The sequence below is a fragment of the Microtus ochrogaster genome, linkage group LG10 (genome assembly GCF_000317375.1).
Source record: "Microtus ochrogaster isolate Prairie Vole_2 linkage group LG10, MicOch1.0, whole genome shotgun sequence".
Lineage (NCBI taxonomy): Eukaryota > Metazoa > Chordata > Mammalia > Rodentia > Cricetidae > Microtus > Microtus ochrogaster.
In genome coordinates, this window is record NC_022035.1 from 7733665 (window position 1) to 7749071 (window position 15407).

The window sequence follows — 15407 nt, forward strand, 5'->3', positions numbered from 1 at the left end:
AGTCCTAAATGTGACAAAGAAGGGTCATTTAGTGTGTGATGGTGCCTGGCACCCTGCATTCCTGAAGGAGCATGGACCTCAGTGTGAAACAATTTGACTCCCGTGCTTTCCAACACTTCTGTTAGCTTCCAAAAATACAAGAGCTTGACACTGTCTCACCCAGTCACACAGAGGACAAATTAGCATTGGGAGAGCAGCGCAGAGGCAATCACTGCCTTGTATTTCTTGGCAATAAAGCTTGCCGGCGAGGTGTGATCTGTAAAAGTCATGCCTTATTCACGCCAGAGGGTGAATCTGTGTTTGGGTCCTGTGGATCTCAGAGCCTGTGCTCAAAAATACAAATGGTAGAGAGGACAAACAATGTTCAGCCAAGCAATAGCCATGCTAAAAATTAAAATAAACTTTCTTATTATATAAGTGACAATTCTATGAGACATTAAACTGCCAATGGCTAAAACAAATTACTGAAATAGAAAGCAATGGAATGTTTGGATTTTTAGACCATTTCTCAATTTCTTCTGCTTTGTATACTTTGGATTAAAAGAAACATGAATTAGAGGCTGAATGAAAATAAAATTTAAAAATCATTTATTCTTGATTAAACATCCATTTTCAAGGTTAATTATAAGGGATAGAATGAAACCATATAAACAGATATTTAAAGCTTTTCATTGTTGGAGTTTTGTCAGTTAGTTTTCATAGAATGTTGTCTTACACACGTTACACAGTATATGGCCATCAGTTTTCAGAAGAAACAGTCAGGAGACTGGAGACCTTACCTTCGTCACCTGCATAGGCCAGAATGGACCGAGCTCGGATCTGTTTCCCTTCAGTAGTTTTTCCTGAGCAGGTGTGTGAACAGGAGGACCACGTGGACCATGCCGTGAGCACACAGTCCTTTGGGCATGGGGCATCGCAGGCCACAGGAATGGGAAAGATGGCGTCTCTGCATAGCTGTCTGTCCACTTCTTCTCCTAGGAATCACATTTATCAATATTACAGGTGTCCAGATGAATTAGACTATTGCCCATTAACTCTTAATTAATAACGAAGTGAAAAGAAGACAGGGTTGTTATGGTGAAATGTTAAAAGAATATCAGAAAAATACAAACATAGAAACAGACACATAAAGCCCTAAATAAATGAGGTTTCCCTAGTCATCAGAGGCAAAGGCACAAAAATCAACATATTACTGAAAGTATTGTTACCCTACAGTATCTTCCCATAAGTGATTTTACACTTAAAATATTAATGTGAAATAAAGAGCATTATGAAATTGTTTCCCTCCATATTCAGAGGTAAACTATGCTTTACAGTGACAGATAGCTATAGAATGTGTCATTGTTTTCAGGAATCAACTCACAGAAGTGTTTATAAATGTTATTGTTTCTACCAGAGAAGGCGTTTTTATATAACTAGCCACCTTTCTCTTTATTAACAACCCTCCCCACTCTGCAGAAGTAGGCAGGAAAGGTAGAGAGTAGAATAGAATCACCATGCCAGTTCTTAGGATGGCCACATGGGAAGAGGGAACACTGATGACAGGACAGAGCATGGGCAGAAGTAAGCAAGTGTCACCCAAATGCTTTAGAGTCATTGACAGTTCCAATGGGTCTTTAGGTATAAAGCTGTTTCTTTATAGCAAACAACACTTCATATAACACTCTCTCCAATTGCCCCAAAACTCTAGAGAGCTACATAGCCAATACATGTGATTTGAATATGAAATGCTCCCCACAGGCTCATGTCTAAATGATTGGCCCCAGAGGGTGGTGCTGCTTTGGGAAGGCCTGGGGACTTTAGGAGATGGCCCCTGACTTGAGGAATTGTGTGACCTGGGGAGAGGCATATCGTTAGGGTAATATTCTGCAGTTCTTCTCTGCTTCCTGTCCTCAATAAATTGGATAGCCCCTTTCTCCTTCTGCCATGGTATTCTGCCTCATCATCAGCCCTGAACCAATGCAACCAAGGTGCATGGATTTAAATCCCTCAAGCCAGGAACCCAAAGGAGCAATACTTATACTTCACTTCAAGTTCTTTTCCAGGTATTTTGTCACAGTGATGAGAAAGGTAACTAAGACAATGTTTGTTAATGCCTTATGAGTGAAAGACATGAGATAAACAAAAGGCCAGAGAAAAGAAAGTATTATTGTTAATAAATAATGAGAAGCAAGAAGACTGTGAGAAACATGGATAACAGGAGATGTTTGTTACAAAGTCGTGACTCTGTTGCCTTGGTTACAAATGTGCTCCTAGGTTACACTGCGTAGAAAGAAACAACCTATCATGTAAGCCATTGAAAAATCTTCCTTCTGTTTGCTGTGGAACATATCCATAACCCTGGATGATCATATAAAAATTGTGAGTGCTGTATTAGACATTCAGGGGAGAAAGGTCCCTTACTGTGCCGTTCTTGACAACTATTACACCAACAAATCCCGACTAATTTTCTCTGGTTGAAGGCTAGGAACATTTTGTGCTGCACACTGCTTTAGACACGTCTTTGAAAAGTGGGACAGAAAATTAGAAGTAAATTGGAAATGTGCTAACATGTTGATAACTACTGTTTTGATGGGCCTTTTACGTTAGAAAAAAAAATCAGAAGTCAATTGAAGTGTATTTATAGCCACTACTTTGTAAGATCCTAAATTATCAGACTTCTTCACTATTTATAGCCACTACTTTGTAAGATCTTAAATCATCAGACTTCTTCACTAGTAGAAAAGGTTCATTAGAATTACAATGAGGCAGTAAGGCCTCATTCTTTAAAGTGGGGCTGGGACAACCTGTCCACACGTAATGGGGCCCAAACCAGGTGGTGTCTAGGACAGCCTGGCCACACAAGGTGCCCAGGCCACAAAGCTGCCGTGGCGGGCAGCACCAGGTTTCAGGAAAAGCTGTAAGTTGACACACCACCCACGGAGGACCAACTTCTGAAAAGCATCTGACAGTCCAATCATTAGATAAGATTAGATAGGACCACCAGATGTCCTTGAATCCAGGACTCAATTTACTTTCCTTTTGCCAAGACACCTAGACAAATGTCAGTCAATCAGGGTCCTAAACCCTGGAAGTCCCCTTACCCTAACTTCTACTATGATGAAAACCATATCCTGACTGGGCTAGGCACTCTCTACTCTCAACTGTTCTGTCTCAACAGATGGAAAGTTCAAATTTAAGCTCGAATAAAGGCTCTTTGCTTTTATATAAAGGGTTCAGTCTTCTAGTTGGTTTTTGGGGGACTCCATGATCTGGGCATAGCATTTCTACTAGCTGCGAAGTTTGGCATATAACCCAATAAGACAATATGATTAATAGGTGGATGCATAAATGTTAAGTAGAGTAGGAAATCATTATTGTGTAATAAGGCAGTTAACTGTTTATATTTTATAATTTACATAGTAATAATAATAACTTTTTCAATTAAATTGGACTTTTTCTTAGTCAAGGGATTATCTTTGTTGTTACATCTTGCCTCTCTCATTTCTTGTCCTGTGGCATGAAAGGAAACGTTGAAAATGCAGCTGATAGTTAACAAATGTGACAATTCATGTCTTTTCCAAAAATTTCCAATCACCTCACTCAGAAAGATATAATTCTGCAGTAACTGGGAGTTCATGCCAAGAATACTGTAATGGCTTAAGTAAAATGCTGTAGGTCCATGAGTGGCTGCAGCAGGCAGTGGTCCCGAGATCATGCAGCAGGTCTCCTAAGCGGTGGCAGGCAGCGGGCCATGAGACCACGCCCAGGTTCCCGAAGTGGCAGCAGGAATGGGCTGCAAGTTCCAAGAGCAGCCAGTCCCAGGCAGAAATGGTGCAATTCTCTAAGTGGCTGCAGTGGGCCATGAGGGGCAGCAAGTCCCAGGCAGGGAGCTGCATGGTGGGTGAGAGACCTCAACGGGGCAGCCTCTTTCATGAGGAAAGATAGATGGATGGGCATGCATAACATGGGACCATGCCACAGGCCTCCAAGGGTGGCTGCAAGAACCTGTTAGTGAGATTAAATAAGAGGTCATAACACCACTTTTTGATACATATTTTATGTGTGTGGCAGGGTTGGGAGGTGCAAAAATGCCATGTTGTGAGTGTGGAGGTAGAAATAAATAAACAGCTTTTTGGAGCTGGCTTTCTTCTAGTGTATGGAGCCTGAGGAACTGAATTCGAGTCTTCAAACTTGGCACATACAGTTTTTATACATTAAGCCATCTTGAGCACCCATCTTTCTTGTTTTCTTATACTGTAATTCTATAGCTGGCATATAGTACAAAACTAATATTTTGTGTATAAAATAAATAAATGAATGACCATTGTATTAAGGAAACCATCAATTCTGATATATATGGATTAAAGAACTGCATTTGTTCAGTTTTCATGCATTCCAACAGTCTAGGACTCTATCAAACTGTACTCATTGGGAAGCCTTGTATAAATCCTCTGTTGGCTGGAAAGCCTCTCTTTCTTTTAACCAGAATGTGCACTTACAACAGATCCTCAGCTGGCTCACACACTCATACAATCTAAGAAATATCGCTCTCGCATTTATCTATGTTTGTTGTCTTCTGCTTTGAGCAGAATCAGACTTTCTCTTTAAAGGGCAACTACATAAATTGAATTTCCTACTTTGTAATTCTATCTTTGCTGGGGGACATGGTTTCCACTTCTTTTCATACAGAGAATATACAGAGGTGAAACCGTGCCTTAAAAAATTGTTACTAGATGTCCATTCTGTCTAATAAATGTATTTATTCATCTTAGCTACATCTCAGACAGACATTCAGATGTAGGCATCAAAATTTTCTGAAACTTATTTTTAAATTTAATTTTTAGTGACAAATATTGAACCCAAGGCCTTGTACATGCTCAGTACATGCTATGACACTGAGCTGTACTCCCAGATCAAATGTCCTTTAAGGGAAATTGAGAGTTATAAATCTTTGGTATTTGTGTCAAACAACAGAAGCTTGACTAAAGTAATAGAGATGGTAACTAATTTCCCAGTCTTTTAAATTGTACATTGGTAAGAAGAAGCAAAACACAAAAGTAGTTGATGGATGAGGTTTGTCTACAAAGAAGTCAAGAAATCGGTACTCTTGAGTTGCTTCTCAAAACAGTCGTGTACGGTGGCAGCTACACACTTCCTCAGTACGGACGCAGTGCTAACCTTTCTATGGTTATGTAAGTATATTGGGCTTATGTCCACTGAACAGACAATAAGGCACCTGTGAGGGTTGAGAATCATTTAAATCTTTGGCTTTGTTTTGATGAGAGTTTTAATCAATTTGGCTAATTGGAACCTTTAGGGGCTTTATTATTTCAAAGTCAAATTCCCAACATCTAGGGCTAAGTCATGTGTGAATCACTAGTTAAAAAAAATAAATGTAAAAAAAAAACTAAGACAAGTTACAAGTAAATAGTAAAATGTGTCTATGCTTTTCACCTGCAGTTCCATATCTGAAGCACCTTGAGACTGTGAAGTGTCATTTTTACTTTATTTGTGAGAAGTGGATTGAATATAAGGTCACACAAAAACAGCCAAAAGTAATTTCCTCCTTTATAGTCTTAGAACTTGTTTCTTACTTATGTTTGCTTTAATTAGATAAGTATTGTATGTATTACATAACTTCAGAGATTATATAGATATGAATATGCATATAGTCAAAGATCACTTAGAATATTTCTGAATAAGAAATGGAAATTTTTCTGCTGAGAACTTTGGGAATGCATTTTCATCTTGACTCTACGACGATGGCACATTCAGATATTCCCTGCAGGACCTTTTGAGGCTCTGCGTATGTGAATTTAAACCCAGGACATGTGTGATGACGACTCTTGTGGTGGATGAAGTTCTGCAGCTGGTGCTGATATGAGCCAGCACATTCATTTCTTTTCTTTAGTTGCTCTGAATACAGTATTTTAGTGAGACACTTATGATGACATTAAAAACGTTTTATGTTTTCCCTTGTATAGTAAAAGGAAAATATACTCACTTTGGATCAGATTTAACATATAAATAATTTCAAAGAATTGTTTACATTTACATAACTCATTGTATATACCTACAAAGCTCAGGATTTTTTCTAACCTTGCAAACTCATATATTTTACAGAAAACATAGAACACAGAACTCAATTTTTAATTTAGATCTTTAACCTATACTTAATTTTGAAGGCTAATTTAAATGTGTCTGTGAGATTCTATGAAAGAAATTGACCCACAAAATTGAATTGGTGTGCTTATTAATGTTTATAAGCTGAAGTTGAGATATAAATGCTCAAGTTGATATCTATCTATTCAGATTTTTAATCACAATTATAATTTTAAGAGTATATTTTAATTATTGAACAATGATGAAAACAAGAGACATGCTTATGTGGACAGTAAGGAAGCTTATAAGGCCTCAACCCTTCACAAAAAACTACAAGCAACTACAGAATACTGATTTGAAGAAATAGCCTCCCCCAGGGATGAGCCACACCAATTGGTTGTCCCAGACCAAATTTTCAGTCCTGAGAACATTCATAAAAGTAACATTATACAAAGTGAGCAGATTATATTTAGGAATATATAGGTATATATGCATATAGAAGTGTATACTTATATACAAATGTAACCTAAAAAGTAGAGGCAATGAATTTAAAAGAGAGAAAGGAGCAGTATACAGTAGGGTTTGGAGGGATGAAATAGAAGGGAAAATGATGCAAATATATTATAATCTTAAAAAGTATGTTTTCATAACCAATTTTTTCATTATTTTCATAAATTGAAACATGTATTTTGACATCTTTAGCTAAATCTGCAAATACTCTGTGTCTAGTCTGTTTTAATGAAGATTCCAAACTGTTCCATAAAATTCCCAACTATCTTTTCCATTCTACTGCACTTCCTATCACTAGTAAAAGACTTGAACATCTGCTTGAAATAATAATATTAAAAATTCATGATGTTTCCAATGGAAATAAAACAAAATAGGAAAAGAGATTCAACATAGATTTTCTTCCTTTGTTAAAGCACATACCAGAAACTCACCACATTAATTTTCACAGATCTTAAACAAAATATAAAAGATAAACCATTGCTTGTCAAGGCTTTGAAAGTATTAAAATCAAGACTGAAAAAATAAAACACTAAGCTCATAATGAACTATGTTTTAACTATATGCTAGCATGTATATCTTAGCACTGTTCCTTATAGGCTTGCCGAATTATTCTAGTTTGCCTTTTAATTCTTTAAAATTATTTTTTGTGTTTGGGTGTTTTGCTTCAATGTATGTTTAATGTCCACAGAGACCTGAGGAGGGTGTCTGATCTTTGTCACTGGAGTGACACATAGTTGTGAGCCACCATTTGGGTGCTGGTGATTGAAATTGGGGGCTATGGAAGAGCATTGAACACTCTTAACCACTAAGGCATCTCGGCAGAACCGATATGTATATTTTGTGGCATATATCTTGGCTTACACTATATGTCTATGTAAAGCATCTCTACTTACTATTAAAGTTCACTAATATAATGAAGCTGAAATAGAAAAGAGAAAAGAGATCTTAGAGTGAAAGTAGATACAAATGTTACCTGAGAAAACCAGGTCTGTGGCGAGTCCTTAGCATTATAGTTTGAGAATTAGATTTGTCTATTCAGTCTCGACAAACTCTACAGCAACTCTGAGAAACATCATTGGGTTATCTTTTGTATTGTTTAAAAATCATTGTTAAAGTCATACTGACATCGTGAAAATGTATATTTACATATTTATTTGGTAGCCAAAAGCTTAAACATTAAAATAATGGTCTCATACTTGCATTATCTTTTTAAAGAAGACGTTTTCTTATTGCCTTAATTAAACTTTCTGTAACTACTTGCAAAATTAATGGGTTCAGAATCAGACTACTGAGGAGCTTTTTACTGTATGTTTGCTCACCCGTACCCCAGTTAGACTATGAGAGCCTTTTATTTAAGGGCTTGTGTTACTCTGGGTCTTCAGATCTGGCAATATACTTGGTTCAGACACTGTCACTTTGCTTGTGAAGTGAGGAGAAATGGGTCTGAAATCTGTTACAAATTTGTTTTCTAACAAACAAATCCTCACTGGTGTTTGCTCCATTCCAAAATATGAGTTCATTAGGACCTGGCAAATTAGGCCTTAAACATTTCCTTCATCAGACTAAACTCTGACTTTCTTCTGCATTCTAAATCTAGGATCTCCTGTGCTAGCTGTAAGAGGACAGGGGTACAGTCCAACGCTGCCACCCTCAGCAGTTGGAGTTTACCTACAGTTTATGGACCTTGACTTAGGCTAAAATGGGATTTGTGACTTCTGAAAAGAAGTTCAGGATAAACCATCTTAAGGAGCAGTGTTGAAGATTTGTCAATTATATTTTAGTATAGGCTTAAGCCTGAAGATTGGGGGAGGAGTGAGGCTCAGAAGAAAGGAAGACTCACACAGAATGAGTCTGTGAGCCTATTTCAGACCACGTCTCCCCTCATTGTTTTCATGGTAGTCATATACAGGATTCTGATGGGGTTTGAACTTTATCTTTGTACTGGATGGCTGCTGAGGAGTGTGTGAATAGTCTATAGTTCATAAGATATAAGTGTAGCCTCCATATGAAAGAAAGTAGGTGTCTTTTTCTTTGCTGTAAATAGTGGTTTTGGTCCTCAGGTGATGTCTGGGAAAGGGAATCAGGCCGTGACCATTAAGGCCTGCATGTCCATTAACCCTAGTTCACTAGTACGTTGACATAGATATCTTTATATTATGCAAGGAATTCTATTCTATTTCTATGGCTGGAAGCCTCACAGCAAATGTTAATTGTGCTGGAATTCTTGCTTTTGATTTGGATAGATGTTTGAATCATTCTTTGGGATGAAGGCTCTTTCCACCCGTATTTTCTGTTTGAGCATTTATTTTAAAACATAACTGAAAATTCTTTCTTTCTCCCATTGAAATCTAGGTAATTCTCAAAGCTATTTACCAGTATTAAATCCTAGAAACTATCTTTCTCAGAGTTGAGAATTATCCCTCCTAAGTGATAGCAAGTAAAGTAAGTGCCTTGGTTTCCCATCTCCATGAGATGTGGAGGTGCCTATCATCCTTGTATTGTGGTGTGCAAACACAAATGGCCCATAGAGCAAAGCATTGAAACTCAGCAACAGCTCATTGTGAGAGATGGATTCCATTGATCTCATCTCCCTGCAGGGCTCTGCTTCACCTTGCCAGTAGCCTGCTCTTGCACTTAAAACACTCGCCGTCTTTTGTTTCTGCCAGTTTGACTTCAACCTCCCTCCACTGTAACTGTATAAAACACACTGTGTAATATTGGAACAATTTTTTACTTGACAACTTCTTTATGTAATTCACAACATGAAAAATATCTCTAGCTTTCTTTTCATCCAATTATATATTTACCTATTGATATTTAAATATCTTTAACCAACTTCATTTCTTCAAATATTGCTTCAAGTGATTTTTCTTCCTTCTTTGTTTCCTGTTCTAAGATTCCCACAATTATGTCTTCTCTGTCACCTTTCTCAATTTTGTTATTATTTCAAATCCCTGGCCAAGTTTTCATTCTTTCAAGACCATAAAAAAATGAGTCATGAGTCTCTGAATCCAGTGTTTCCATTTCCTGTTGTCATCTGTTCACCCCCCATTCACCTATTCCAGGCTTCAATTTAATCATTATGACCCTCATCTTCTTCTTTTTTTTTTTTTGAGTTAGAATCTATCCTAATCAGGTGCAGTAAATAACATGACTCATGAATGATTGAATGCTGAGTCCTAAATGAAATTTAAATAGAATTTTCTTCTTGAATTTAAGTCACCTATGATGTCATTTGGTCCCTTAGTAAGCAAGATATACCAATCATAGCCAACTCTTCTAAGAACTCCTATGTTGGTGGTACCTTGACTTTCCTATTGCTCGCTAGATTTTTAGTGCATCCTTTCTATGTACTTTACTTTATGGGAAGACTGAAAGCCCATGTCTTTTGGAAAAAGAAGTGGGACAAGTTTCTTCGTTTCTATTAACTGAAGATAACACTTAATCTTCTGTCCTTTTCTACTGTGATTCTGTCTTAGTTCATATTATGGACCTTCTCACTTTGTTTATTTTTAGTGACTAAAATGTATCCTGACTCAGGTTTTCTCTCATGGCTTTCGTGTGTTGTAGAGAAAAGTCTCCTTACTAAAAAGAACAACACATTTTTGTAAACAGAGGAATAAATTGTTAGAAGGAAATTAGGAGATATGCTGGATTAGTAAAGTGGAGGTGCTAGGTTGTCCTCCAAGTTCTAGTATTATGTAGCCCTGGGTATTTGGGTAACTTTTCTGTACCACTCACCATTTATTTCCTGTTGAACATGCGTGAAGTCCAATTCGAGAGCTATTGGTTGACACCAAGGTATATTTAACAGACGTAGGCAGAGTCAGAGAGATGCTATGTAGCTGCCAAAGAAGACAGACACTGGACCCTTACCAGTAAACCCCAACCTTGTACCAATACACAGATTAATAGAAATGGGTTAATTTAAGATGTAAGAGTTAGGTAATATAAAACGTGAGGTAACAGGCCAAACAGTATTGTAATTAATATAGTTTCTGTGTGATTATTCAGTTCTGGACCACCAGGAAACAAAAGAGCAGTCTCTGACTACAAAATCATGCCTCAAAATGGTTCGTATGCATTTGGGACTAACCCACATGGCCAGACACACATTTTGGGTCAAAATGATTGTATGCCAACTCATGGTTAGGAGGAAAGTAGGTGAGATCATGCCTGCCGTTTAGCACCCCTCCTTGGGAGAGTAGCTGGATTGGGTCTGATAGGTGTGCACAGGCAGAAAAGCATGTTGGATTCCTACCACCATACATGGATTTATTTCTCAGTTGCCCAGCATGCTACATGACAGATTTAGCTTTTACTAAGACTAAGAGGGGTTACATACTACATGGTGCTTCCTAGATTAAGAGTAAGCACTGCTCCCACCCAGCAGTCCCAGAGCTTGCCAGAAACTGCCTGTCATATTGAAAGGCCAAGAGGGGCAGAGCCAGCATCCAGGGCTGCTGTGACCATGCTTACCATTTTAAAATATTCCTTGTCGTAAAAGAATTTCAGATACACAATAGGACAGATTCAGACATAAATTACCTCTGAAAAAGACACAGCATGTTTAAAAAATGTACATTGGCTTGGAAGAGAGAGAAAAAACAATATAGATAGTTATAAAAAGAAGTAAATCGTTTTAAAAATAAGAAAGTCTTTAAAAAGACAGTAAACTTAATATAAAAGAGGAAAGATAGTAATCGATTGAAGGAGTAGAGAATAAAAAAGCCATATGAAGATGGAAAATACACAGAGGGTCTGGATTATGTTTATTATTTTGTTTTCTTTGAATTTTTTGACTACAGAGAGAAATTTGATTCTGCAGACTGCTAAGTTAAATAACATAAAAGTATCTTGACTTCAAAATTTGACTCTAAGGATATGTTACTTTGAAAAGGAGATTCTGATTTTGTTTCAAGAGAAGATGAGGACCTGTAGAATCCTTCAAGGCTGATGTGGTTTGATTCAACAAGGTCCCAAGCAAGGTCTCCATAAACCCTAAAAATACTTCATCCAACAAACAGCAGGAAGCAGTTTGGAGAAAACTACACCCAAATTCCCCAAAATGGTTGTCTATAAATGTTTGTTTTCATTTAAAGGTGGTTGATTATAAGTTATTAATGGTCACAATAAATTTCTAATAAAAATAAGAGAGATATAATATAGAGATGAATACTTTGCACTGGTATGGATCTAGATCTCTTGATGCAAATTTAAGGTTAATTTCATTATATATATTTATATATAATTTCTGTTCTTGTTTAAGGTATTATGTTTAGACAGCTTATTTAAAAATGTAATATATAATTAAAAATTATAGACTAAAAGTCATTTATAATAGTCAAGCTTGTAGTAACGTTAGTTAGATTTTCTAGATATACAAAGATATATTTCAGATGGATAGGTTCTTCAAACCTTTCAAAGACATACAGAATATGGTATTTAAAATGTTTTAAGAACTTAGACTTTTCTTAACAGTGAGACATGTCTGCTTCTGGAAGCAGCAATTACTTCAGAGAGGTTGATGGGCACTGAAGAAACTCATTATGGAATTTGCCTTCAATGTGACAAGGCAAGAAACTGCTCTTGCCTGGACTACTTGATGGTATGCTGTGTGAAATGGACATACAGGATCTACAGAAAAATGACTGCTGAACTTGCCAAAAGAAGATGAGACAGTACTACAGGGTTCCTGCTCCACCAAAGAAATTGTAAGACATTCTGTAGGACACAGAAGAAAGTAACGGACAAACTGCCAATACAGTCAAAAGAGTCTTTCAAATTTATGTTGGATACTCTGGGCCTGAAGGCTGAATATGGGTGCATAAAACGTTGAGCGACTTTCCAGAAAGTGAGATGTCTTCTTCAATTCTTGAGTTTTGGAAGTTGCTTGAATAATACTTCCTGTTTACTTAGGTAATATTACGTCAATCTGATGTCCTTGAGGAGTTGAAGACAGACAGTATAGTTTTCTTTAGTTATGATAAAAGATGAATTAGATTTGAAAATTTAGGCTCACAAAGATAAAATAGATGATATTATATTTTTTTAATTTTGCCAGATACAAATAGACTAAATATTATAACTGTAATTCTTGATTGAACCTGTTTTGTTATATGCAATTTTATTATGTTAAAGTTAAAACCTTTTTTTTGAAATTGTTTTTATTGAGCTATATATTTTTCACCGCTCCCTCTCTTTCCTTCTACCTCCCCTTCTACCATCTCCCATGATCCCCTTGCTTTCAATTTACCCAGGCGATCTTGTCATTTTTTTTTTTATTTCTTATATAGATTAGATCCATTTATGTCCCTCTTAGTGTTCTCTTTGTTTTCTTGGTTCTCTGAGATTATAAATTGCGGGCTTTTTTTCCCTTTGCTTTATGTCTCAAAGCCACTTATGAGTAAGTACATATAATATTTGTCTTTCTGTGTCTGGGCTACCTCACTCAATATGATGTTTTGTCGATCCATTCAATTGCCTGCAGATTTTAAGATGCCATTTTTTCCCTTTGTGTATTACACCATTGTGTAAACGCACCACATTTTCCTTATCTATTCTTCAGTTGAGGGGCATTTAGAAAACCTTCCTTTTTATTTAGACAGAAAAGGAAGATGATATGGGAGTATGCTATGAATATGTTTTATTATTATTTGTTAATAAATTATCTGCTTCAGTCTATTGCAGGGAAGAATATAATCAGGCTGGGATATATATTTATTTATTTATTTTGGTGCTAATATATTTTGGTGCTAATTATATATTTATTTGGTACCAACCCTTCACTGGGTAAAAGTCATACTATAGTTTAGGAGAATTAGCTCACAGTGATCAACAGAAAAATAAAGCCATCAGCTACCTATAATGTCACATAATCAACTATCTCTGGATCAAATGATTAACATGGGATTTTAGCAACTGTACATGAAATAGCTGGCAGAACTACAGTCAGTTATTATACTCTCTGGGGCATCTTCTAGATAAGAAAGCCAGTTCATCTTTGATTTGCTTCAATACTGCTAGACTGACTGAATGACAAGAATTATAGTCAAGAATAAGAGAAGTAATATATTTTGGCCATCTTTATGAGAATTCAATACAATCACCAAGAGCTATCACATTTTTTACAGTCTATTGGTTTAAAAAAGCTATCTTTAAAAGCTTACGCTCAAAAAGTAGCTGCCTTGTAGAACACCATTTCCTTAAGATGACACACAAATTCTTGGTAATCCCCTGGCTACCTCTTCTTATAACACACTAAGACATCTTGTAGGTGCTGGAACACTTTGTGAGTACCTCAGAGAACAACACAGGCACTACAGAAATTGTTGTTTTACAATATTGAAATGCACGAACACACCTACAGCATAATAGATAAATTATATTAAAGAAGACATACTGATTAACACAATACAGCATCGGGCTCACTGGTAAAAGATCTTCTGGCTATACATGGCAAAGTCATTAGGGGACATGTGAATATATTTAGGAAGCGCGTATTCTAAACATGCTTTTAGTCCAAACATGAAAGAAAACAAGGGCACATGTTGGAGGGGGATTTTACTCTTTTAGAACAGAGCAAATACTTTCTAAGTTTAAGACAGTGTGGCTTAAAGATGCTAAAGAAATTTATGATACAATTATTGGAATCCTAGTTTCTTATGTGCCCTGGCTTATACAGAAAAAAAAGATTTTTACTTTGAAAAATAAACTGGTTAGTCAAGGCATCTGACCTGAGTGGCCAGAGCTGTTCTTTGTTCAATATTATGGACCAACGAGATGAAATTATCATTAGTAAGTGATGATTATCACTTAAAAATTAATCATCACAAGAAAATTACATCACTCTTTGTAAGTACAATTTTCTTCATTCACTAATTACTCTTATAATATTAAAGAAAAACAAATAAACATGCATTTAAACTTACGAACCTCTGCCCTTTCTTAATCTGCATAAAGCTGAAATTCTAAACATCATTCTGGGAAAGTATATTACTATGCTACTTGTGTGTTCTACAGCTATGTTTAGGTAATAGTGCTTATTTGGGTGAAAAAATACACTTTAAAGGTCTTACTGTGTCTAAGTAGTGGAACACTGTAACAGGTCAGGAGAAACTCATTTTGGAAAATAATTTTAAAGGATTTGGAATAAAGCAACCAAAGTAGGCTTCTTTTCCTTAGTTACCATCATGTATTGAATTATAGAGGTAGGATTTCCCAGCACCTTAGTGGTCTTTAAAGTCTTGAGAGAACTTGGCAAAAATAAATAAACATATTTTACTTAAATCTTTATACTAGATAATTTTCCAAAATATATTTTTTATGTTATAGCTTACTTTTAAAATAAATCAATTCAATGTGGCATAACACAGTTTGGAAGTCATCCATACTATGACTTTGGGAAATGAGATTACCACACAGAGACAACTTTTTACAAACGGATATTTAATTTCTTTGGGAGTTTATTCTTTTGTGGAATATGATTATTCCTGACATTTCAGTAATGCTTTCATGAGCAATTTGACCTTTGATACAGTTCTTTTTGAAGACTTGTGGCTTGATAAATAGACAGAAATACTGCATTTATGATAAAAGTTAAAAGTCAAACAAAAGCCTGACTTATAAAACATTGCTGAGTCAGATGAAATTTTTCTCTTTAGTTTAACCTTTAATTTTATTTTTAGCACCTGGCATATATGTGGTTCCTTGATTTAGACTTTTTAAAACCTTAGGCTCAGAACAAAGGCAATCACAAGGTAACCAAGCCTTAGCAAGGCCCTGGGCCATTTGTGCATAAGAAGAAAATGTTT

General features: G+C 36.2%; 1 protein-coding gene across 1 annotated transcript in view; it reads right to left on the reverse strand.

Moving 5' to 3' along the window:
* Thsd7a (thrombospondin type 1 domain containing 7A) overlaps positions 1-15407 on the reverse strand; it is a 402496-nt gene that overhangs the window by 88336 nt on the left and 298753 nt on the right. The window contains exon 7 of the mRNA XM_013352455.2: positions 780-974. Within this exon, the coding sequence (XP_013207909.2) occupies positions 780-974 (195 nt within the window). The remainder of the gene's footprint in view (positions 1-779; positions 975-15407) is intronic.